Source organism: Syngnathus acus, chromosome 4, assembly GCF_901709675.1.
Source record: "Syngnathus acus chromosome 4, fSynAcu1.2, whole genome shotgun sequence".
Taxonomy (NCBI): Eukaryota; Metazoa; Chordata; class Actinopteri; order Syngnathiformes; family Syngnathidae; genus Syngnathus; species Syngnathus acus.
Genome location: NC_051090.1, coordinates 8,563,843 through 8,589,962, shown reverse-complemented (window position 1 = coordinate 8,589,962; position 26,120 = coordinate 8,563,843). Strand labels below are relative to the sequence as shown.

General features: G+C 40.6%; 3 protein-coding genes and 1 non-coding gene across 9 annotated transcripts; 2 read left to right on the top strand and 2 right to left on the bottom strand.

Annotated features, from left to right (window-relative positions):
* Positions 1 to 645: 645 nt before the first annotated feature.
* Positions 646 to 6,570, top strand: ncl (nucleolin). 5 transcript variants are annotated; one of them, XM_037249240.1, is made up of 15 exons: positions 646 to 814; positions 1,796 to 1,897; positions 1,977 to 2,091; positions 2,417 to 2,662; positions 2,839 to 2,972; positions 3,289 to 3,373; positions 3,477 to 3,600; positions 3,832 to 3,968; positions 4,036 to 4,162; positions 4,252 to 4,391; positions 4,495 to 4,624; positions 4,868 to 4,999; positions 5,178 to 5,306; positions 5,407 to 5,729; positions 5,854 to 6,570. In XM_037249240.1, the coding sequence occupies exons 1-15, from the start codon at positions 797 to 799 to the stop codon at positions 5,916 to 5,918; spliced, it is 2,007 nt and encodes a 668-aa protein (XP_037105135.1). In that variant the 5' UTR covers positions 646 to 796; the 3' UTR covers positions 5,919 to 6,570. The 5 variants fall into 5 exon arrangements, with proteins under 5 accessions (XP_037105135.1, XP_037105136.1, XP_037105133.1 ...); XM_037249238.1 differs by having other exon boundaries at positions 647 to 814; positions 2,839 to 3,003; positions 3,290 to 3,373; positions 4,498 to 4,624; XM_037249237.1 differs by having other exon boundaries at positions 647 to 814; positions 2,839 to 3,003; positions 3,290 to 3,373; positions 4,868 to 4,998; positions 5,180 to 5,306.
* On the top strand, positions 2,209 to 2,346 carry LOC119122381. The gene has a single exon (XR_005097852.1). It is a non-coding gene; the product is annotated as a small nucleolar RNA SNORA57 (small nucleolar RNA).
* Positions 6,571 to 7,602: 1,032 nt separating the features above from the next.
* b3gnt7 (UDP-GlcNAc:betaGal beta-1,3-N-acetylglucosaminyltransferase 7) lies at positions 7,603 to 10,769 on the bottom strand. Its single transcript, XM_037249242.1, has 2 exons — positions 10,560 to 10,769; positions 7,603 to 9,693 (listed from the first exon to the last, which is right to left on the bottom strand). Coding segments are annotated over exons 1-2 (1,242 nt in total). The 5' UTR covers positions 10,562 to 10,769; the 3' UTR covers positions 7,603 to 8,453.
* A 3,714-nt stretch (positions 10,770 to 14,483) lies between these two features.
* On the bottom strand, positions 14,484 to 25,948 carry LOC119121981 (lisH domain-containing protein ARMC9). 2 transcript variants are annotated; one of them, XM_037250121.1, is made up of 26 exons: positions 25,877 to 25,947; positions 25,493 to 25,567; positions 25,262 to 25,387; positions 24,939 to 25,109; positions 24,292 to 24,447; positions 24,116 to 24,208; positions 23,340 to 23,364; positions 23,059 to 23,216; positions 22,721 to 22,819; positions 22,397 to 22,426; positions 21,667 to 21,701; positions 21,467 to 21,578; positions 21,261 to 21,353; positions 20,931 to 21,021; positions 20,549 to 20,669; positions 20,283 to 20,422; positions 20,076 to 20,152; positions 19,851 to 19,925; positions 19,572 to 19,662; positions 19,203 to 19,261; positions 18,765 to 18,863; positions 18,443 to 18,558; positions 17,913 to 18,082; positions 17,652 to 17,775; positions 16,572 to 16,747; positions 14,484 to 15,804 (listed from the first exon to the last, which is right to left on the bottom strand). In XM_037250121.1, the coding sequence occupies exons 2-26, from the start codon at positions 25,565 to 25,567 to the stop codon at positions 15,749 to 15,751; spliced, it is 2,568 nt and encodes an 855-aa protein (XP_037106016.1). In that variant the 5' UTR covers positions 25,877 to 25,947; the 3' UTR covers positions 14,484 to 15,748. The 2 variants fall into 2 exon arrangements, with proteins under 2 accessions (XP_037106016.1, XP_037106017.1); XM_037250122.1 differs by having other exon boundaries at positions 17,652 to 17,757; positions 25,493 to 25,948.
* Positions 25,949 to 26,120: the final 172 nt, after the last annotated feature.

Genomic DNA, 26,120 nt, shown 5'->3' with positions numbered 1-26,120 from the left:
CTTCAAAAACCCCAAAACAACATTTCATCAGTATTCTGGGTATTACGATCCTAACCAGAACGTGGGATCAGGATCTCATATACTGGTTTAAAATATCGATTTCTTGATTTAATTTTATCCACACAGATCTGATCCAGACTAAATGCTCTAAAATATGGGAGAAGGCCCACCTTTACTACCACTCTATTACTACTCTGACTACTCTGAGCCAGAGATTAAATTTAAATTATTACATGTCATTATAAACGTGTAAATATTTGCAGTAGTTTGCAATAAACCATCCATGCAAGATCCAAACAGTTCAACACAACTGTACAACTTCAACTAGCAAACATGTGCTATATGGAAACCACGTGGTCTTTAAGACAGCTGCATCTGGTCCCCTGCATGGCCACATGTGAAAAGCAGCCTGCCTGAACGAAATTCACCAAAATGGTTGCCTTACAGAAGTAAACGATTCATTTCAAACTTTTTTTATTTTTGTACAACAGCCACTAGTCTAACTTGTATTATTTAAATGTAGTACATATCAAATAGTTGGTAATGGGGGAAAAAAACCTGCTTTCTCCATGAAGGCGAAGCGCGGGCGCGGTTCAAAGGAAGTCCTGTCCGATTGGACGACACGAACGTGGGCGGGGCCTCTCGTGAACGCGCTTACTAAGAGAGTAAGGAGCGCGTCCTCTTCTCTGTCTTTCCTGCGCAGTGCCCCATCGTGTCGGCACAACCACGTGCATCCAGTAGTTATTTGCTTGGTTCTTTTCTACGTCCTGTTCATCGAAATACACACGCTATCACGATGGTGAAGTTAGCGAAGGTAAGGCAACCAAAAATTCATTTTTTTTCTTAAAAAAAAAAAAAAAAAAAAAAAAAAAACGTATCCTTTACGAGTCCCGCGCACGAGGCCTTAATGTTGTAGTCGCGTCTTTTCAGAAATACGATTAGAATCTGCGGGAAGTTACATTTCACCTCTGCCAGTAAATGTTGTATTGAATCAAACCCATGTCGAATGCCAGGCATGAACCAGGAAAATGTGATATAATTGCACTAAAATGAGCGCATCTTCCTAGATTTTGAGCGGCCATGTTGCCTTCCTCTTGGCTGCTAGCGAGGCCTGCTAACAGTTAGCAATTCAAGATGGCTTACATGCGCGTCCTCGTCTCGATCCCGCAATTCTAGTGCAAAGATTAATTCTGTTTACAGCCCGATTTGTGTCGTTCGACCTCGATGCCGCACATAATATCTTTTTAATAATATCTTAATATCTTTGAGGAAAATGTTTAACGATTGCATTTACACGAGGGTTAGCCGATCTCATGTATTACGGTGGCTCTTCCTTTGACGTCACTCGTTGCGACGTGTTTTCTTTATCCTGCTTTGTTGTTTAAATTTTAGCGCTATCTCTCATCGTATTTCTTTGATAAACAACGTAGATTATTTATTTATTCCAGCATGGTTTGAATGTCTTTACACATTAGCTTAAATGCTAACGGGCTCATCGGCAGTGTTCCACGTGGGTTTTGCGCCTCCTCCATCGTCACACACGAGGCAGAACACGCGTCGCCCACGCCAGATCTTCAAACTTATGGCATACTGTATAGTATATTGAACAGAAACATGATTTACGATATTCAATTTTACGAAGATTTCTAGTACAGTAATTCTGTTTAGGGGGAACGTTCCGCATACCAAGCGATTTGAATGAAATGACTTAGAATGAAACTTGATATTATTGAAGCGATTTGAATGAAATGACTTAGAATGAAACTTGATATCATTTATTATTTTCTAATTTTAGGCAGCAAACAAACAAGCAAACCAGAAGAAAAAAGCCCCTCCACCTCCCAAAGAAGTGGATGAAGAATCAAGTGAAGAGGACAGTGAAGAGGAGGAGGAGGAGGTATGGGAACTCTTCACTCTATTTGTCATGAGTGTTTTGTCAGAGAATTAACCACTTGCCTAATTGTCACAATTTACAGACTCCGCCACCAAAAGTGGTAAAAAAGGCTACACCAGCTAAAGCTGCCAAGGTTAATGCCAAAAATGGCCAAGCTGCCAAGAAAGCAAAAAGTGAAGATGACGAAGATGAGTCTGGTGAGTTTTTATTTTACGTGTCAATAAAGGGAAGGGTTAAGGGAAGCCTCGTGCTTTACCACCTAATGTTTTTAGTAAAAAAAAAAATCCTGCAAGGTTGTTTTAATATGTACCCACCCTCCATTTCTTGACTCGCATGTGGTCATCAGTACTCATGCGGGTAATGTACGGAGGAAAAATAACCTACAGCGCTATGTCTTCGGTGCTGGTGTGTTTCATTGTCCACCAGTTCTATCCTCAATCGCTGTGACATGACGAATGCTTTCAAGATAACATCTTACTTTGCACCCAGTTTGGGAAAATTTCTAATTTGATGTGTTTGTAGATGAAGAGTCTGAAGAGGAGCCCCCACCACCCAAGAAAGGGGCTAAGCCTGCTGCAAAGGCCAAGCAATTGAAAGCCAACCCTACAAAGGAGCCTTCAGATGATGATGAAGATGATGATGATGAGGACGACGATGAAGAATCTGAGGAAGAGGCCCCTCCAAAGGCTGCAAAACAAGCTGCTAAGCCAAAAGCTAAGCCAGCTAAACAGGAGGAAGAGGACGATGAGGATGATGAGGATGAAGATGGTAAGCAAATGCAATTTCTTAAGATTTGGGGTATTTTGCAAGTGATGATCAAAGGGACTTAATACTGACATTAGACTGTATGATGTCACCTTATTTACTTATCTGATGCATCAACATGTAGTTTCTGCTTGGCCCCCTACATTGTCCAATGGCTGAATAACTTTCTGTGGTTTCAGAATCAGATGAGGAAATGGACACAGCACCTGCTCCAGCAGCTGCCAAAGCAAAGAAGGCGGGCATGGTAAAAGCTAAGGAGGAGTCTGAGGATGAAGATGACGACGAGGAGGAGGATGAAGACGACGAGGGGGAGGAGGACGAAGATGACGAGGAGGAGGATGAGGGTGGGTTATGACATTGAAATGTAATGTTTGAACCAGGTTTAAGTGGTGCAATTGCCCCCTTTAAATAATCTTGATAAGCTATATGAAAACATGGAGAACGGAAGGGCTCATATTATAAAGGTTAAAGGTGTCGCAGTAAATTCAGCTTTCATGACTCTATTTTCATCGTGGTTTTTGCCCAACAAATTGTTAAAACTCTACGGGCTAGTTTCAAAATATTGTTGAATTGTGCCAACCCAACCGACTTGGGCAATTTGAAAGCTAAGTCTCTGACCTTAATTAACAGACGCCCCGGCGACTCCTGCGAAGAGGAAGGCTGGGGGCAAGAAGGACACACCTCCTGCCAAGAAGGCAAAGTCTGATGGAGAAGGTAAGGATTTTCTAACTTGCTGATTAAATGTCTTTTTCAGGCATGTCATTTGACAATGGCTGATGTTGCTTGTACTAACGAACATTCTAACTTGTGTTTTAAGGTTTCTGTCTGTATGTTGGCAACTTAAACGCAAACAAAGAGTTTGATGAAATCAAAGACGCAATGAGGAAATTCTTCTCCAAGAATGACCTTGAGGTTTCTGATGTCCGGTTAGGTGGTTCCAAGTAAGACATTTTATTGCAAATTCAATTAACAGGTTAAATTCAGAAATCGTATTTTCATTCTAGAAACATTTGTACTGGTGGTCTACTAGTGAACTGATCCAAATGTCCTGTTCAAAACTGTTTTGACAGAATTGCGACAAATTTAAGACGAAACGTGTTTGCATTTTGCGCCACATTTACCTAGACGTAATTTCCAACGCGTCATTTTGATTCTCACCTGTTTTTCAACAGGAAATTTGGCTATGTGGAATTTTCAAGTGAGGAAGATATGGAAAAGGCACTGGAACTCAACGGCAAAAAGGTTATGGGCCAGGAAATCAAGATAGACAGGGCCAAAACCAAGGGGGCATCCCTGGATTCCAAGAAAGGTACGACCGGTGCCCACTAGATTACATTAGGATGACATTATTGACCATGTTGATTTTGTGTTCTTAGAAAGGGACTCACGGACACTTTTTGTAAAAAACCTTCCCTTTGCTATCACTGCTGATGAATTAAAGGAGGTTTTTGAAGATGCAGTTGATGTCAGGGTGCCATTAGGCCAGAATGGAACTGGTAGAGGGTAAGAGCATTTACTAAAGACTTGGTAAATGTACCTACTTCGTGTATGAAATAAATGTTTATTTTGCCTAACACTCCCCTCCCTTCCAGAATTGCCTACATCGAGTTCAAAAGTGAGGCTGATGCAGAGAAGACTCTGGAAGATGCACAGGGTTCTGACATTCAGGGGAGGTCCATTGTTCTCGACTATGTAGGAGAAAAAAGCCAAAAAGGACCCAATGCGTTTGCAGGTAAATGCACAGCAGATTGCTTTTCCTTGTGTAAACTTGGTGTTGAATATAGTGGATAAAGGAGCATCTACTTGGTTGGTCTAACGTGCATTTTGTTTTTCAGCAGCAGCTCCAGCCTCCAAAACACTAGTGGTGAATAATCTAGCCTTTAGCGCCACTGAAGAGACCCTGCAGTCTATGTTTGAGAAGGCAGTTTCCATTAGAATCCCACAGAGAGATGGTAGACCCAAAGGGTAAGTAAATTGTTTGGTAACATTCAGCATGCAGTTTTGCTACACCTTCTCATGAGCTCCTCACAATCTTGCCATGATTGTGCATGGATTCGTAAGAGAAGCAGAGCTATTGCACGGGTTATGCAGGTTTACCCCAGTCAAGTGGGGGTTGACTGTCCATGTTTGCTGTGCGACAGTGTTTTAATGCATGGTGACCTTGTGTAGTTTGAAACCGGTGAGCTCATTTTGTCTTATCTTCCACAGGTTTGCATTTTTAGAGTTTGAAAGCACAGAAGATGCAAAGGAAGCCATTGAAACAATGAACAACACAGAGCTTGAGGGTCGCACGATGAGGCTTGAATTTAGCCAGAACAGTGGCGGCAGGTCAGAAGGAGGTAGGTCTTCAAACAGGATACTTGGATTCTGTGCTTGGTCAAACATGATGAAACCGTCATCTTCTGAAACTCCTGATGAGTTCAATGATAGTCAAGTGCTGATCTTGTTTAACACTGATGCTTGTCTTCATTCTAAGTTTAAATGAGCCTAACAATTTTGTACTTTGTGTTTTGAAACCAGGTCCAACAAAGACTCTTTTTGTCAAGGGTCTCTCAGAAGATACCACAGATCAAACCCTTAAGGCTGCATTTGACACAGCAGTGGGTGCTAGGATTGTCACAGACCGAGAAACGGGGTATTCTAAATGGTATGTTAAGTCTTCGACACTTTCTTGGCCCGCTGTGATAGTAATGTTATAAGTTGTAGCTATGTGCTCCAGGACTAAAGTGAACTGGTTTCTTTTTTAGCTTTGGCTTTGTGGACTTCGATAACGAGGATGACTGCAAGGCAGCCAAGGAGGCTATGGACCAAGGTGAAATCGACGGGAACAGCGTGACCCTGGACTATGCTAAGCCCAAGGGAGAAGGTGGCTTCCGTGGTGGGCGCGGCGGTGGTGGTTTTGGCGGTGGCAGAGGAGGGCGTGGCGGCTTCGGCGGTGGGCGTGGCGGCCGCGGAGGCGGCGGTGGTGGCTACGGCGGCCGTGGCGGAGGCGGATTCGGCGGTGGATTCGGCGGCAGAGGAAGAGGAGGTCCTCGTGGAGGGGGACGTGGACGCGGCGGCGGCTTTGGGGGTAAATACGTTTAGTTTTGGGCCTATTTATTTCCATCAAATAAAACTTGTTTTCCCCCCACAGTTCCTGTTATGCTGTAGTGTTTTTAGGATTGAAATTTTCTGACAGACCATTGTCTTTTTAGGTGGACGTGGTGGTGGAGGATTTGGAGGCAAGCCCCAGGGGAAGAGAATTAAGTTTGATGAATAAATTCATTTTCTTTTTTTCTGTTTTTTTTACTTCATGGACTCTGGTTTAATCTGTTTTCAGAGCTTTTGGACATTCCAAAAAGCATCCTTAAATATTTAACTGTAAGCGGGCATTTTAGCCCCTGTATTTAGAATCTGCCAGCTTCACCTACCCTCCTGTGCCAATATGGCGCTATGACCTTTCAACTCGCTCGAGTACTGAATGTCCTGAGTAATATAACCTGTGCCCATAAACCTCTTTAGTTTGTAATTCTTAGAGGGACTGGGTCTGGCAAAACAAGTTTGCTGTGAAAACTGAGGCTAGTCCCCCACCCATTGCCCCCCCCCCCCTCTCCCTCCGATACATACATGTGTAAATTAAACTGCTTGTATAATTTCTATTTTACCATTTTGTAAAAAAAAATACACTTGTATCCACTTGGTTTTGTTTGTCGTTTAGTTTGCTTTAGTCTTACTGTAATGTGTAAAGCATTTTGATAGGATTTGAAGAGAGTTTAGTGTTATGGCGCTGGAATATTCATGTTTATCGGGACGTGTGTTAAGTTTGGAGAAAGACTGCACCTCAATTGTGTAACATGTTTGTAGTGTTGACTGTTTCCCATTTGAGAATACAATTGTCTCGATGAATAAACCTTGAAGGTGGTGATTTTTAACCGGGTGATCATTTCACTGTCAATTTTTATAATTTCAATATCAATACTGACTTAAGTTCAACTAGGCTTGCACTCAATGGTTCATCAGAATGCAAGTTCAAAAGATTCTCTATATGCACGGTTAGCATTTCAAAATTAATGGCTTAGTGACTAAACTTGATTTTGAAATGCTAACCGTGAAGCGCTGTTGATTTTCATGTGTGAACTTCGTCCACTAGGGGGTAGTCAAACGACAGCTGAGGGATCTAGTTAGCTTAATTGCTATATCACTAATTTTAAAAGAACCATGACAGCACAATGGGTCTCGTAAAGTTTGGGCAGACTTAACATTTCTTGATACAGATTTAGTTTACTTTGCCCAGCCTTACGCCGTTTGATGCTGTGATGTGCTTGAACTATGGTCATGTGATGCCTGTCTGTCAGTGCTTTACTAAATACTAGTCATGGGAAAGTTTTAAATGAACTAAACTAGCGATTAAATACACTACAAAGACTATACTAATGTTGCAGTATAGTGAATGAATATCATTATAATGTAACATTAGTTCATTACAGTTCTGCAACTAAGGAATGCTTTTAATTTGAACCCGAGTTAACATTCTCACCTCTCCTTGTACTAACAAAGTTATTCTTCTTTGGGCCTTTAAGAAAAGATTGCGTGGTAGTGTGAAAGACTGCTGTGCCCTCTACTTAACCTATTAACCAGACGGACATCAGAAGACTCCCCCAATTCATGTCAACAAACATGGTGCTGATCAGCAGGCTACTTTGGGAACCCGGGTGTGTGGTTTGATTGGAATAGCTTGGGACAGGGACAACCATGATATCTAATTGCTGTTTCCACCAGGTTAAAAAGATCAAATCATTCCCTATTTTAGTTATCACAGCTGGAAATTGTGTGTGCAGAATGTAAGGGCTGAAATCTCTATCTTAAATGGCTTAAATTAAACGGTGCCGTAGGAAAACGTCGGGATTATTTAGAGCCAAGACAAAAATTGCTGATCGAGGACATATTTGCAACACCAAAAATAATTGCTGACACCAAACTGGGATATTTATTTACACTTTCATATTCACATACAGAATATTGCTTAACATCCACTCCCAATATAGTTAGCATGGATTCCATGCTTTAAAATTAAACATCAACCCCACATTTGACACCCATTTGTCAAGGACAGGACTCTTAAATTAACATCTTACATATTCGTACCGCTAATAATTTTAGTACAGGGTCATAATGTAAACCTATTTTTGAAATACCAACAATCCCAGTACTATAGAGTAGCAGATGTCCATGGCAGTCACATTCTTTGCCAAGTGCAATACAAAAATTGATTAAAATGTTTATGCTTGTCCAAACAAAGAGCACTGGTAATTTTATGGTATAGGCTGATGCCTTTTAGCCACACTCCTACACCCAGATAAAAGATAGCAGGCATCTTTTTATTGCTAAGTCATTAAAAAAAAAAGTAAGAAGGATTTGTTTCTTTGGACAGGCATAAACATTCATAACGACGTTTACGAGAGATCACATTTGTGGGTTTATCATCAGTTATATCATTGACCAATTAGACTAATTAATTATGCTCAAGGATGGAGGCCCACAGGGTCACTGAGCACCAAGCTAGGCCAATATCGCAAAGATCACTTTACTACGTCTTCTTTTGTGTTTCCATTGTTAGGTCTTGGAACTACCTTATAAATACCACAATTTCCCACTCTATAAGTTAGGGGATTTTAAAGAGCCTCTTTGCAGAGCTGGCAAATGCTGTCCCATTTTCTCTCCACAGAAAGGAGAATATACATTGCTCGCCAATTTCAGCAGAGATCAACATTCAGCTAACGTTCTGGGCGCTGTCCATTCCCTTGTCCTCGTCAAGCTATAGGATCTCGACTTTCTGCGAGCATACCAGGTCACTGTTGACCAGATTCCACATGTGTCGAAGTTCCAACGGGAGCAGTTTGTGAACAACAATCATGCTCCTAAAGAAACAAGGTTCTCTGTTCAACTTGCTGCTCTTGTTTTTCACAAGGCCAAACGTCTTAAAGGCGTTGTGTTTTATCGGAGTGACCTGAAGCACCTCGAGGCACATACCCAAGAAGACGTCATCAATGGGGTACAACTCCAGGGTGTCTGCCACCCAGTGAAGCCTCCGTGCCACCGTTCCATCCATCAGAAAACCTCCTCCGCCAGCATATGGAGGGTAATGAGATTTGTTGTACAGAGCTTGAGGGATGTAGTACTTGTTTTCCTTTCTGCGGATTGGCTTGGCCTTAAAGATCACATCCCCAACAAATAGATTCCTCACATGGCCCGTGCTGTCGAGAAACTCGAAAATGTTCTCCACGTTGACGAAGACGTCATCGTCCCCTTTAAAGATGTAGCGAACGTTCGGGCAGTAGGTGTGGAACCATTTGAGGAAATGAGTCTCCTTCAGGGTGAGATTGAAAAAGCTATCCAAGAAGTCCCACTGGAGGATATCGCCGTAGATTTGGTTCTCATACTCCACAAGCTTCTGATGGTTTGCTCTTTCGACACGGTTGGATGGTGCAGCAAGAAGGAAAAGGGTCTTTATCCTCTTGCCATTCAACACTCGCTCCTTTCCCCAAGTTTTCCGAATGACCTCTCTACGGTCATACTGGGTAGCCACCGACTTGATCACCATGAGTAAATATACGTCCCCTGAGCACTTCTCAGGATGGTTGAGGAGCATTGGAAAGTAACGACAGTGTCGATAAAGCATGAACTGCTTGAAATTTTCCTCCAAGCCCCGGAACCAATGCTGGCCTGAGAAATTGAGATTGGCGCTACAGTTGGAGTTGGTTACACCCCAGGTTGTAGGAGTTTTTTCTTCAGTGACATGGGACTTCTGGGTGGTTGACCGACCGGGTGGAAAAAGCCGGTGTTTGCTCGTCTTCCAAAAACTCGTTATTCTCCGAGAGGAGTGTAAAGCGCCAGATTGCGCTCCGTCCGAGGCATCCATGCGAGCCAGCCTCTCGAGTTGGGACTGAGCCACCATGTTGATGCTTACCCTGTGGACAACAGTCAGTGCCACCACCGCAAGGCAGAACATGACAGCCACACTCTTGTACACCTTCCAGCGATCTCTGTTGTTCATCCTGGTCAAGACAAAGCAATACATTTCAATCCAGTGCATTGTATTTTTAAAATATTTCCATTGAACAAGAACTGTCATCACAAGGGAAGTCAGGTAAAACCACAAATCTCGGACTGCAGCCAGACACTCAAGGCAATGCTTTAGCTAAAACTCATTCACTGCCATTCACAAGTGGCTCCTTAGAACTTTTGTAAATAATTGGGATTGGTATGATGCTACTCCACTGTAAATTTCATACTTGGAAAAAACTTTACTGATGGACAACCGATGGAAGTTCACAGGTGGAAACGGATTTTTTAAACTTTGCTAGAAGATAAAAAAAAACCTGCTGTTTAGGAATGTGACTATTGATACCTAAAGAAAATTCAATGCGTGAATAAATACCCATTTATTAATTTGCATTTTCTCTACGAGAAATTCTGTGTGCGCTGAGTAAAAAAAGTTTAGTTGCCATGATCACATATTTTATTCTTATGTATTCGTTTTTCTTTGTGTAGCCTGCAAGTCAAAGAATGTGTTTCATTAATACTGTACTCATCTTCAGTTTGTTGTTTTTTTTTGCGTGCAAACAATAGATGTCACATACTGAAAACTGACCACACCCCCGCCCCTACCCACCATTCCATTTTTGGTGGTATTTTTTTATTATGATGACATTAAGTGCTAGAGTAAAAACTGTTCATTTGTATGGCATCACTTTTGTAAGAATTTGTAATTGTCACGTTTCCATCATTTCATGCCAGGGCTCGTTGCGCTCTCCAAAGACACTCCTATATGAGACCTTCGCTCTTTTGTTTCAAATTAAAATTCACCTTCCCTTCAACTTGATTTAAATACAGTTCTACCCATCATTCAAAAAACACTTACATTGTGCTCGGGTCTGTGGAGTCGTCGAGGTGATGTAAGGAAACAAACCAGTTAACTCAGCGCAGAAAAGTCTGGAAGAAGATGGTAAAAATCCTTTCCATGAAAAGTCTTCTTTCAACTTATTGCAAACACAGACAGACACACAAATGAAAGAAGACGTGTATGGTGCAGCTGCATACTCCGCTCACTCCCCTTCCGACTTGCCTTTTCAACACGCACCCACTGCACGCACCGCATCCGCGCATACGTCACACGAGAAAAAGCCCACCCAACCAGAACAGTGCAAACAAATGACAATTCATCAATATTTTATGGAGCATCTTCTGATATTATCGGGCTGAAAATTATATTATTTTTCTTTTGTCTGGAAACTTGGCTTCTTTCAGTTATAAAGTAAAACATAGCATATGCTTTCCTATTTACTGTAGCAATTGTGGCCATGTTTATAATACCAAACTCAACAGCAGCAGCAATACAGTGATCCCTCTCTACTTCGCGTTTCGTTTATCGCGGCTTCACTACATCGCGGATTTTTTTTTCCGAATTAAAAAAAACATTTAAAAGTCAAAATAAAACTTCTAAATTGAGGAAACATGTGTCTAACCTTCAGGACAATATAGTATTGCTCCAAATGTTCGTTTACATTCCTTAAGAAGTTTTCGCGTGTTAGCATCTTTCCGCTAACTCGTTAGCCTGCCCAGTACTTCTTGTTGGTGACCGTACTTTGCGGATTTCACTTATCGCGGGTGGTTTTTGGAACCAATTATTCGCGATAAACGAGGGTTTATTGTACTATAATAATAACAACAGTAATTGCAATTCATCATTCCATCTATTATCCTAGCCGATCAACCTGAGCGTGTGCTGATTTGTTTCATAAATGTATCTGATAAAGATTGCAGAAGATCAATTTAATCGGATGTCATATTGGGATTTCCATTACACGTGCGCCACAATGACTGACTTAAGTATTATTATTCAATAAGGAGTGGACAGCGTGCTGTGACATCAGCAAGAGGCCTGCTGTTAATGAGCAGTGACTGTGCAAACTCCCAAAGTTTTTACGAGCCTGTAGACCTTTCTTGGTCATTGTGTGACTTAGGCTTATAATGGGGTTAGGGTTGGGGCAGGGCTATTCAATTATGAATTCAGTGGGGCCAAATTTTCAAATCAAGAAATGTAGCCAGGCCATGCACAGCATTCTTTTTAGTTTCTTATGTTTAATCTGACATCAAAACATAAAGCAACAATGACAAGCACAATACTGGGACCAACAGTGGTTTTCCGCTGCTTTGTCAACTTGTGAAAGGACAACAACATGCCTCGGTGTGTTTCAAAATAGGAATTTTCTCAATCCGAACACAGCTGTGATCGGAATGGCCCCCTTCCTATCGTTCTCTCTATTTCCTGCATCCTACAAGTTATCCTTCTCAGGGCCATGTGCATCCTGTTGCCTGCCGACGCTGCTTTTTCCCGTTTGGATTTTTCTCCCCCCTCTCTTGCAGCTGCGGAGCGGTGACATTGTTCATCAGTGACGGCCGACAGTCCTCATCAAGAAGCTGCATGGCAGCCCGCATACAATGTGGCTTTTCTCACCTCCACGAGGCATTTTAGCACCTCTCGGCTCTTTGTTTTACTTTTATAGCTCGCGTACGTCAGCTTGGTTTCCTACAGGCGCAGGAGGTTATTTTTAGTTTAAAAGATATTAAGGGATATAAATATTTTGCAACATTGTTGTTCACGTCACGCTACAGCACAGGTGTCAAACTCAAGGCCCGGGGGGCCAGATACGGCCCGCCACATCATTTTATGTGGCCCGCAAAAACAAATTGCGCATCAAATTCGTGTATCATTACTAGAATTGCAAATTGTCTTCACTTTTAATATCTTTTTTTTTTAAATATTTGACCAGTTTTTACTCATCTGACTTGAAAACGAGTTGTTTGTCAGTTTGTTTTGTAGCTTTTACTGTATATAATATGCGGTGTTCATACATTTATTTGGGTTGACAGTCATAATGGCCTTCCGAAAGAAGCTATGACTACAATGCGGTTAATAATTAGTGAACAGATTCCTTGTTTGAGTAAAAATGCGAAATCTTAAACAGGTAGAATGACTTGGTTGACATCTTTGCCTTGCTACGTCTCCACCAGTTGTTCCTTTTCATCTTTTGTTGTTTACACAAGAACAACAAAGATGTCAAGGTGAACAGCAATGGGAAAAAAAAACAGGCTGTTAATATGAAGTGGAAATTTCCATCTTTTAACCCACAGGAAGTTTACCCTGATCGTATTGTTGTGTTAAGCCCACCTGAGAGGATTACCTGGAGTCTGTCAGGTGTTCACCATGAAGGAATTTTAACTGCTGAGCTGGGGGCGTGTGAGGGGGACATGCTCGAGGGTATACCGACCCCCTCCGCACACACCTTTTCCATTCAGCCATCAAGTGAGGATGTTCTTGTCTGACAATTAGGAACAGAGATACCATCCTCTTTCCCCAAACACCCCGAGGCATGGACTGATGTCATACACACAGCAAAAAAGGTTCCCATCCTGTGTGCACAAGTCCTCATTGGTAAGCTGATGCAGTCGCCAGCTGTGACACTGATTCACAAGTCAACAGAGCAATATAACTGCCGAGTGACTCTGTGTCCCACAAACATGCTAACTCGCTCTAGTGTACACACTTGCATTCATGCAAAAGGTTAATGGTTGAATTTGGAGAAACATTCCTGAGAAGGCAGAGCGTGTGGTATCTAAACATGCTCTCCTCTACTGGATGTATAAAACAGCAAAATGTCACTGTCCATTGTCTTACTGACCTTTTATTTGATGTGCTCACCAAAACTACCAAATATGGCCTGAAAGTGTCAACAACAAAGTCACAGACTTGTAAGAATGGGTGGAGGGGTCACTTGGACCTATCTATTTCCCAGGACTGATTAAGAGGAAACAGGAGGTTTACCAGAAAGGCGCACTGAAATGCTCTTCTTGGTTTGCGTCACACGTTATCAACATCGCACAAGGCCGTTTACTGATAAAAACATCTAAGTGGGATTCTACTGATCCTAACACCTTAAATTGTTGTTGGAAACTTGATTGTTTTTAGGAATGAGCTACTACATCATCACCGTGCTTCACTGGAGATAAGGCGAAAACATTCTCACAAACACTCCAACATCAGAGTCGAAACAGCAGATGAGCCTTTTTGTTTTTACAAGCATGGCAAATGGAAAGAAGGCAAAGCCTGCATATCTGAGCGGGAGCTTTCCGGTACATGATGCCAGTTGTCTTCTTTGTATCCAGCTTGACATTTCCGTACTGAGATAGCACATGCGACACATATCTGTCCGCACTTGACCCTGCAATACAGGCATAATGCAATGAGAAGTGTTTTTCATCCTTTTGTGTTACAAGACAGAATATACATCTATTTTTTTCTCTTCATATCTTCGTTCATTGTTTTGTTTTGATAAAAAGCAGCGGCTTCCTCTCTGCTGCGATTACAGCTGGACAGTACCAGCATGCTGGAGCTAAGGGTTACTAAGCCACCTGCATGCAAGTGCGTCAATGTGTCATGTGCGACTTGTTTCCTCACATTGTGCTGCTTCTCGCTGGCAGCATCCTCAATGAGAATCAGTGGACGCGTCATCCCTCAGGAGACTAAAAGTGAGTCAGGGAAAAGCCAAAACGAGCCATATCGCACTTCATAAAAATCTAAGTATTCATCTACAAATATAATAATTTAAATATCACTTTGCTGGTTATTATATTTACATTATTAAAAATGAGTGGATAGATAATGACAGATACAAGTTGGATTTCAAGCTGTTTATTATTATTATTTAGTGACAATAAAAAAAGTGTTCCACAAAAATATACATGACTGGAGTTTGAACAGTGCAAATGGATTTCATTTTTTTTAGGGGGGGTGCTGCGTAAACATTGCCACGGATCTAGAAATAAACATTTAAAAAGATCATACAACTAGAAAGTAGCAGTGTAGTTTCCAATAAGATGTCAATCAAAATGGCAATTAATCTGATAATGCAATAGATAATAGATTCATGAAGTTGCGACTGGTTGTTGTGACCCAAATACCAACTAATACGTACACATTCATTCATAGCCACATGACCAAATAGTTAACAGGTGAGCTGTGATTGGTTACCTGAGCCCTGAGCAACTGATGTCATTTTCAGTGATGGAATTTGTTTTGCTGCTTAATTCACAGAAAAGCAACATTAATCTGAAAACAGTATTTAGACTAGTGAGGGTCACACTGAACATAGAGCGAAATCCATTTCTATGATCATAAATTTCTGATGGTTGCGATGCAATAATGATTGACAGCATGCTACAATTACAATATCATAATGTACATAAAACAGCCATTGGCTGACCAAACTGATCTTTGTTTAAAAAAAGATCAGTTATTAACTATTCATTGTTTTGTGACAGCATAAATGCTTAACTCATTCAGAAAACACATTGAATTTTTTTCTGGGTCATGACACAGCACTTTAAACCAGTGTGATTTATACGACAAGTACTTCCTCATACCTTGTTGGAAATATGATGAAAAATTAAACAAATAGTTCCTGGTAGAGCTAATGTTTCACTTGTGATCATAAAATAAAGAATTTTTTTTTCCTTTATGTAAGCTGCAAAATGCCCACATGACCAAGTGCAGGTGTGGTAGGAGAGAAAGGTTCGCCGGATATCACAATCAAACCAAAGGCTAACAATTTACCATTAATGTCACAGCTCTTTGTTTTGCCATGGTCCCTTATAAAGTACCAGTAGGCTGAACATTGGGCTTCCCTCCAGTTTTAAAACTAAGACTTATCAGTTCTGTCATAGTGTCAGGAGGTTCCGCATATTCGAGTATGCCAAGTGACCTTGTTGAGAAAGAAAGACAGAGCAGAGAATTGAGGGCCAAACGAGGTCGCAACGAGCACCGGGGTTGGCCGGCTGGGGGATGTGATTATTGTCTGACCCCATATCGGGTTACAAATGTCTGTGCTGAAGCCGGGAAAAAAAAAAAGCAAGATCACAATCCTTTGCATTGTTCGAGCCCCTTCGCCTCCCCTCGTTACCCTGACCCTGATCAAAACCTGGAAGGATGATGTTACAGGAAGTGTGATGTGCCGGGGGAGATAGATCTTTGCCGTGGTGACAGCGGCCTCTTCACCTCCGTGTTGACTGGCTGCCTGAAGGGGGAGACTGGGAGGTGAGGGATGAAGCTTTGGAGGGGGGAGGTACAGAAAATGGATCAAAGGCATTTATGAAGTAAAACAATGACAGGACCTTTTTTTTTCCCTCAAAGAGATTTGATTGTGTCGTAAAGGTGTGTCATAATTTCCCCCCCGAAAATGTAGACTGATTCTAAAGTATACAATCTCACAGGCTAATAAGCTATTTCTAAAATGGGCTTACTCAATTGTAAACATGAATTCAATATTACAGAAATTTGCCACTATGGTGCAAGTGTATTATTAACACAATGTGGAAATCATGGTCGTTCCATTCTTCCATGATCCTTTGCTTACTTGCAGTGTGGGCGGCCGGGGCAAGGCACATGTCTATTGTGTAGCAAATAAGCCTAAAGGGGTATGTGCCTCAACATGCAGCTGCTACACCAGGAAACTAGCAAGCTGCAGATATTACTGATAATAAAACCCAATGAGCAGCAGAAACTGTACTCGTGTAAACTAATAGGACTGATAGCAGACAAGTTGAGGATAAAAGCAATGGAAGCGCAGAATAAATGTCCACTTACTCTCTTTGTTGTGTCATGTGCTTCTGCTTATTTGCCTCAAAGGTTCGATTAAGTGACTTCCGTATGACTTCATTGATGTATGACAAATGCCAGAACCTCACAAACACACTTATGCTTGGATGCATGATTGATGGATGAGGTTACGGCCAAAACATAAGACACTACAGCTACAGTTACTGTATAAGCGTTGTGACATTTATTTATGATTACACTAAATGAATAAATGCTTACCTCTACTTTGTTGTTTCCCTCCGCTCGTGGAGCTTGTGGAGCACCGGTTGCACTGCTGGGGTTCAGCCTGAGAAAATTTGGGCGCCAGACTAAATGCAGTGTTTCTCAGAATGTCTCCTGAGTCAGGAGTCCGTGGTAACCTAGGCCTGCTTGTGAACCCTTTTATTGAATCTCCACTGTTGACAAGAAAGATGAGAAATAATATGTACAGGTTTGGTTGGTCACTTAGTTTGTCCACTACTGGTATATACGTAAAATAAGCAACGTGAACTGGGCTACAATTGCTGAGTCATCTCCTGACAATGTTATCGAGTCACTTTACAACATCAGTTTTAATTGAAGCCACTTTCGCTGGGTTGGTGAGATCCTTTATCCTTCTCCTATTTGACGAGTTGCTTCGTGGGCACAAAGCTCACCTTGTACATGACCTTTGATCTTGACATGTGAGAGCATTCATTCATTTTAAAACCTCTGCTTCTTCATACCAGAGTTGATTACTGATATTTTAGAGGTAGCCATCAGTGGGTAGATCATACCGCAAACTCTTGTTACTATATAATATTGGTTTCAGCAATAGCACGGGTTTAGAAAGATGTAGTGTAGCAGTAGTTGTAATAGAAGTTTAAAAAAGTCCTTAAAACTGATTTAATGTAGTGTTGAGCAAATTTGCCTGCCAGTTGGTTCAATTTTGTCCAGAAGAAAAGGTGAGGCAAGCAAGCATTGGTTGGACTAAGGAATGTACAGACAGTCCCAATTTCATGGCTGTTCAAACAGATACAGGAAGGAAATAATACTGTAACATGAAGCCACATCACCAACTCATATACTTAGTCTGGAAGTTAAAAGTATGGAACTTGAACAGACCGTTCATTGTCTTACAACTTATCTCTTTCAGCCAGAGTAATTGCAAGTAGTTAGTAATGAGTCTTAAGTCTCCCTCTAAGAAGGGAAGACTTATTTGTAGCTCTCTTAATAGATCAGATAGTTAAAATAGAATACAATAGAAAGAAAAAGTTTCAACCCCAAAATATCTTAAAATATTATAAATAGTCTGTGACTTGCACTTTTGTGTCAGATTACCTTGCAAAATGTCCATTGTGTTTCTCTCTGAGGGCTCCTTTTCGGACTCGCACCTCATAGGAGTGCTCAACGTCAGAAGCCTTGACTTGCCGGCCGGACTCCAAGTCTGAATGTTTGTGAAAAACGGTAAATGCAATGATGTTACAAAATGAAATGCACCATGACAGTAGTCAGGAAGCCGACTGGCTGTTTTCCCCATCAACTCACAGTACTGAAACTGCTGTCATATTAGTTTAAGCGTATTTGCAATGTTCTACCCACCCAGGCTTTGATGCAGGGAATCGGCCGTGTGTGGGCGATTGCCAGAGCTCGTGTGAGGTCGAGAATCGCTCTTGGGAAGAGGGGAGTTTGCCTTCTCGCTCCTGTGTCCAAGGTGAGGGGATTCCACTTCTCGGTCAATGATGCCACCCTGGATACCTGGATAGTTATTCCTATTCATGGGACATAAACACAGATCAGATTGTAAGGAGGTCCAGATAAAATGCAATAATCGTTGATTGTCATGTTCTTTTTGTCTTGAGCTGCAAGTGTGTCTGCACTCATGCATAAGTATTAATAAGGCAGTCTCGTAGAAGTAAGAGCAGCATAAGTGCTGACCTAAAATTGCGATTTGAAAAAACAATTCTTTATTTCATACCTCAACCGGAGCCCACAGAAGCAAACAGGCTTTAATTTCATTGTTATCTTATTCACTGCACAATACGGTTGCATAAACGCACAAGGTCCGATAACAAGTAATAAAAGAAAGAGTAAAACTCAACACAGCATGCATATTTTGTTGTTTCACTTACACAACATTTGTTTTACGATGGGAGCTTGGGGTCACCGGTCGCTGTAGAGGCTCATCTATGCTTGGTTGGTGCTGCGGGCTCGACTTCTTCTTCACTTTGGGTAGGTTGGTAATAATCTGCCCAATCAAAACCCAGGAAAATTAGCATGGCAGACTTTATTTTTTAAAATAATTACTCGGCAATTCCAAGAAAGAAATTCCCACATCTTATGAACAAAAACACTGTGAAAAGAATAACACTGTTCAACAAAATCTTGGAATTTGTCCATTCATTTAGAAGATGAGAGAACCTCTGGGTGTGTGTGTGTATGTTTTGCACTTACACCCAGGTACTCTGTAGTGAGCAGACCTTCGCCAGACAGCTCACTGGGCTTTGCCTGAAGGACTTCATCTTTATCTTGGTCCGATTCGATTACATCTTCCTGTCACAACACAAACCACGCAGCACCTAAGTATAACATCTGCTGTTTTCTAATCTGCATTTTGTAACAATAAAAATCTCCCTGACAACCTTTCACTGAGCAGTTCTAATAATAAAATTAGTTTCCTTTACAATGTGTACGCACAAAACCTTTCATTAACATTTATCTAGGTGGGGGCGTTTGATTACCTAAGACACATGCATAGTGGGTAGAAAGTTATTATTGCTATGGCTGCTTTTATCACTGAAATCTGAAAAATAAAATCTGCTGTAAATGTTACGAAGACGACAGAACAGACTTGTGAAAACAGATGCAGTAAAGTATTAACATCAGCCTTACGTCATAGTCATCCTCATCCTCGTCATCGTCATCGTCTAATTCTGGTCCATCTGTATCCACTGGATGGAACACAGCATTTATGTATTTAATGAAGAAAATTCTCAAATTCAATCATATGTTCAACTAACGCAGCGAGGGGTCTGAATAACAAAATCTAGATATTAATGAATGGAATATTTCAAGTTGATTTGGGAGTTTTGGGAGTTTTACTGCCTCTCATTTCCACTTTGATTTGCACAATAGCAAGTGAAATTCAAATTCAGTGTCGCTTCCAAATTGGAGAAGTTGATATCCCAGAAATGTGATTGTGTTACATTGCAATGATTCATTATTTATTTTTTAAAGTAGTGCATGAGTACATTCACTGACCTGAGTTGAGCTGCTTAATTATACAGCCAATCTGTCTGTGAAGAACTGGATTATCCTCCTTGCAGAAGCAACAGAGGATCTCCTCCACACTCTTAACGCATTTGAGCAAAACACACATTATCAATCTGACCCGAGCAACAAGTATAAAAAAAACACAATGCAAGTGCAAACATCTTCAAAGACTGAACATCTGCTGGGTGTGCTGAGACATTTCAAGCAAAGAGAAAGGCTAAGTCAGCATCCTGTAGAAGGGTGAAGACATCTTCAGTACTATCTCACCATTTCTTTTGCTTCCTGTCTCACGGAGGGGATACTCAGGATGCTGTACAGGGCTCCATTCACATATGTAGGAATCTAGAGAAAACAACACAGATGTGTCTCCATTTGCAAAATCAACAGATTTGCACACAAAGAATAATTGCATTCAGTTTGTGTGTTGGAAACATCTTACTGTCATAAATACACACATGCACACACAGTTTTCAATGAGACCTAATGTATCACCTCGTGGTTGTCATGTCCGAGGAGGTTAGTTAGTACACTGAGCACATGTTTGGCATTTTCTGCACACTTCATTTTTCCTGTACAAAGACAGCCATCTTAGAAATGTACACAAACACAGGACTTCACATTATGCGCTAGTTGAATATTTCTAAATATATATACACGTGACACTACAATCTCACTTCTTCATGTTTCTTCTTCATGTACCTTTTGTTCGCAAGCACAAGTTCATGAGAAGAGATGCAGAATACTCCAGAGTGTAATCGCTCAGACAGTCCGAGTCATCCAATTCATCCACCAGCCAGCCAATCAGATCATCTTCAATCATGACTGTCTGCTGGCTCCTCCTAATAAAACAAATGCAGCGATCAAAGTGGCTAAAATGACATCACATATTTATGCATTGACTGCTGAAAAATGGCTGATTGAGACTTTGTTTTTGATGCGGTAGGGTGTTACAAACTCACACTTACATGAGGCTGAGTTTCTGCAGAGCCACCAGCACATTCTCTCTGGTCAAGGAGTCCTTCTCCTCCCTGAGTGTTTGCATCAGGAGTTTTAGAAGTGATGGGATTTGGGAGAGGTAAACTCGACCTGTAAAATACATTTGTCATATTTGTCAGTCTCTAAGGTCACTTTTTACTTTAAAGCTGCTTATTTGCTGTCCTTGGTCTTATTCTATGATTGAGAAATTATGATAAAACATCAATACCATCGCTTTAACTATTCTACAACAAAGCACAAATGAAAATGTCAACCAATGTTGAAAGGCTTGCCTTCTAAACCACCTCTGTTGTTATTTCAATCCCTGAATCATGCCTACGACCATACCAAACTCTTATGTGACACACTTACCGTCTACAAAGGAGGAAAACGTATTGATGAGACGAGCCATGTACTGCCTCACCATTTCGTTCTTTGAAGTCAGTAACTGAAGCACAGTTTCCTATCGAGAAAGAATGTGCAGTCTGATTTTCATTAGATGCCTTGAGATGAAATCCATATTCAAAAAATGCAATTAGGACTTGGCAAGGAGCCACTGCAGGAAAGAAAAATAATCAAACCTGGAACTAATTGCTAGATATGTACCATTTTTACTTTACCAGGATTGTTGAAGTTTCACAATTGTTCAACATTTCATAATAAAGTAGTAAAACACAAAAGGAAATATTCAAAGGGCTCCACCTGCTTGGTACTGTACTGTTCCAATAGATCATTGGTTATGTAAGCTTGAAGCGCAGTGTCCCTCTGTTCACCAGGAAGTGAGCGAGTAAGTCTCTAAAATCGATCGACAGATTGAGAGGATCAGGATAAGTGGTCAGGAAACAACACTCTTACAAAAGCAGTGCTCGAATTTTTTTTTTTAACCATTAATTGTATAATGTACAAACCCAGCGCAGCGCCTGAAGCAAAAGTGACTTTAGACGGTCTGATCCTTCAAGCAGGTCCTTTTTCAGTTTCACATAATCCAGAGATGGCAGCATTGGCACATCCTTATGTCTACTGAGGATTGTCAGAAAAGACATCCAAAATAAATTTCATTATCAGGATGTTCAAAAGAACCGCAAGTGTAGAAGACCAAAACACTTACTATGGTGCAATGGATGCTTGAAGTATTGAGGAAGCCTAAAAAAAACAAAAAAACATCTTGTATCACGTTTTTATTTCAATTGTTAGACAAACGTGAGTTTCAATCATTAGTAAGCGTTGCATTGACATGCTTATCATGCGTGTGGGCACATGCTCAAATCCCAAATTTATATTTCTGTTTGGAAAGATACCCAATGCAGAGACAAGTCGGATAGGATTGTTGGAGTTAATAGTAAAAGCGCAACCACGACCATGAATTGAATAGTATGGCCATGTTTTATGTATGTAAATAAATGTCATCTTGGTAACAGTCTGAAACAAGTCTGAGAAACGTCATTTAGTACATAACGAATATTATGTATTACGCTTTCATATTGTTGAGATCTGAGCTTGGTCTCAAATGACATTTTAACACATAACCCAAGGTTTACATAAGTGCTGGCTATTCTGTCAAGTAACCTTTACTATCTTGTAAAGCCATTTATTGTTCATGTTATTGACTTCACCGACAGCTCTGCTACGAGTTTTCTCCAGCATGTAAAACGCAAGCAAAGAGACAAAACAAACCGTCCATAATGGTTAATCATGGTGTTAACATTGGAACATCCGCAAAGTACAATGTGGCTTTTCTGTGGAAGAGGACACGATGACGAGAGCAAAAGAGCAAAACAGCAACGGCGGAAGAACTCAGCAAGAGAAGTGAAATACAGATGAAAGTATGAGAAACTTACATCATCATAGGGACTCAGAGAGTAATATCCCTTTTGAGGACAAAAGTGTCACACACACGTACAAACACAAAAAGAAAGGTTTTTCAGTTCAAAAAATAAAGTCTACCTTTAAGAGATAGAACATCGTTCGTGTCGGAATTGAGCAGCTATACTCGTTATTTTGCATCACAATCAAAATCACTACACGTTATAATTGCCTGCAAATCATATTTAATGCATTGATTTTTTTTTTTTTTTTTACCCTCAAGTCCACTTTTACGTGACTCTCATCAGAACCCCCAACAAACCAGATCAATTAAATTGTAAAAAAGTTGTTCTACTCACAGTGCCAGGCCTGGTAAGGTCAGTCATCTGCACTGTGCTCTGCCTTATCTGCCTGCCGAACAGGCGAGCACACACACTTTGCAGGTACTCGGCCGATATCTGCAAAAACACAGGAGGCCACATTCTATAAATAATATAAGTATAAATATAAGTAAATGTCATTTTTGTATTTCTAACTGTAATCGCACATCCACTACAGTAGGTGACAGTAGCACATCATTGTATAATCGTTTTTTAAACAGCCATGAAAACTGCATTTTCCACAACTTGTCACTTTGAATACAAAGCCAGTATTAAATTTATGTTGTGGACATATTTGAATTTGCAAACAGCACTACATTTTTTCCACTGATGGAGGCCTTCAAGGTGTCAACCAGCTCAGCTGTGATGCCAATGAGCTGGTAGTAGTCTGCTTGCATCTTGTTGAACTTGCGCATGAAGGAGGTGGCACGGCGCTCTGACTCAAGCAGCTGCACCTCGAGTTGCTGCAGAGCTTCTGTGGAAAAAGAGAGGGGGCCCCGTTTACAATGATGCAACAAGGGATTTCCAATGTTAGTCTAATGTTAATACATTTGAAATTGACAAGGTAGTCACTAATCACATACTAAGCATCATTTACCTTTTGAGCTTTTTCCACCCTCCTTCTGCATACCATCTGTTAAAGAACACGTCATCACACTCATTCAACATTTCTAATGTGTATCCATTTCTCTGAACGTCACAGAACGGTGCGTAAAGAATACATGATGTGAGTCATAGAAGGTCCTATATCCTGTTGGAAGCTGCCACTGGCCTCACTTAGACAGTTTGTACAGGATTATGACAATTCATTTTATAGTGTGACGGCAAACTAGTGTCAATATGTGATTAATATAAGTTTGTTTTGTAGGGAGGGATGCACTTCGTTTTCTTTTTACATTTGCATTGACCACCACCCTTTGATGGACCAATACAGCTGTCATGCATGACTTTACATACACTTTAGAGTGGACCTCTTACACTTAACTTGTAAGACAAATAGAGGTTTTCCAAGCAGCAGTCTTTTCAATGTGTGTGTATATATATAAGCATTTGACACGTCAGCTGTGTGAGTGTTTGCATAAGAAACTATTATATGCGTAAGATGAGCTTAATGGTGGTTTGGGTTATGTTGTATGGAGTGATTATAGTTACGTTACACATTACATTAATATTTCAACTATTGATATTTTTAGGTTCCTTTTGTAGCTATATTTTTTCATACAAATCACCCAGGGAATGTTGGTGTGACATGAAATGACCAGATTAGGACGGGTTCTTCTGTTAAGTGATAATTAATGTTCATGGACCTTGAATTGTCAAGCATTAGGTACATTAACTACGTGATTTCTTATTTTAATTTGCAGCAAAGGATACATATAATGTTAGCAGTCTCGGGCAGTTTGGAGGCTTCATAGTCATGGACAAAAACTCTTGAAGTTTATTCTTCAACTTTGGTACCCAGGTTTCCTAGAAAAGATAATAGCTGATTGAAAATGTTCCCCTGACAAATAATCATTACAAACATAAAATAAATTAATTTAATAGACAACCTGAAAGAGATCCTTGAAGAAGGGATGATTGGTGGGGTTGGACACGTAAGGCAAAGCATAATAAGGCAGAAACTCGGTGGTTTGACTCAGTGCTCTTCCACATGTCTCCAAGTATATTTTGAAATAAGAAATTCTCTCTTCAAACTCCGCCTGGTCCTGTAGATGATAGAATCTGTTATGTCATGCCAAGATTCCAATGACTTTTAGGTGAAAGACCAATTTAAAGCACACAAAAAATACTACACATTATTTTTAGTATTATAAATGTGTCTCTTGATCAGTAACCATTACAAAGCTTGTTTTGAGGGAGCAGACCTGTGTCACGCAAATGAGTTATTTCTAGTATTTTGCTTGCTGATGATGAGAGGACCGACCAAGCAGCAGCGCACACGCCCTCCAGTGGCCACCGTTTTGGAAAGTAACTTTGGACTGTATGTGCTACATGGCTTTTAAATAAAAAGGAAGTGGATGCCTTTGGAATCACGTGGATTTCTGCATAATTTGCTCGTAAAATGCATCTTGATATTCATTAAAGTAACAACAATAAATAAATACTATACTGGCTGTAATTGCTCTACTGCAACATGTGTAGTGGACATGTTGAGCAGTTGATACTTGATCCAACAGTATAAATACAAAATACATACTTGTCTTTCAGAATGGCTTCTCAGTGGGTAGATGGTAAAATGGATATAAAGATAGAACTCCAGCTTTTGGGCCTCAGTATCGGTGCAAACTAGACCAGTATCAATATTTTCTTCCCACAACTGAAAAAACACCTTATGGGCTCCATCATCGAAAGAACCGAGGAGATCTTTCTGCACACAGATGGGATTAGAAGAGAAATCAGTAAGACATCTGAAATATACAATCAAATTAGCCATGTACTCTAGATCCAAAACAAAGCTGTTAAACTTGTCATTTTACAGATTCTACTAACCAAGTATAATGCATCAGTTTTACGATTTACCTGGACGATGTGAGTCTTTACGTCTCTCAGCGCATTTCCTTGAGGTTTGGACACAAGTTTTCCTTTACTTTTGCACTCCATGTCAAAACTGTTTACTGTGGTATCAAACTGTTCAACCTTGAGGTACTATGGTAGGTAAAATAAACAAGCAATAGGGATCAATGACATATTTTGATTAATGTGGACACAACAAATTGACTTATTCCATCAGATTGATTGATTGATTTATACCTCCATGATCATCCCAAGCAGATTGGCTTCAGTGGCTAAAATGTCCCCCATTCTGTCTTCCTCCTTGGAACTCATCTGAGTATCCACAAGTTGTTAATTAAACCACACATAAAAAACAATTTGCACTTCTTGGTAGCTGAATGTTTCTGTTTTTCTACTAAAGATTTGGCTGATTCCAGCGTGTTCATTACCGACGAAAATGAAGTGAACAACTGTTCGATGATATGCTAGCAGCAGCAACAGTTCTGCATACGAGATCTTATTCTCGCCGTCACTCTTCTCAATAACAAAGATAACATCTAAACGGGTGCTGTCATCCTTGCTCCAAAGGTCACAATCCAATACCAAATTATTGAAAAAAAATCTCATGATCTTCTACAGTACCTCGATATGACTGCGACATCCATTAGCTAGCAACCGTGCGCGGAAGGGACGCTGACTCCATAGCAACCAGAGTTTAGGCTGGAAAGTGGAAGTAAATGTCGTAAAACAATTATTTAACAATGGAAACTTTTGTTTTTGTTCATTTTACCATAAGAATGGCCTATGTATGTGTGTATTTTAACCCCCAAAAATATGTGGTGGTTTAAATAGACTGAATATGTTACAATATTCATTTTAACATAAT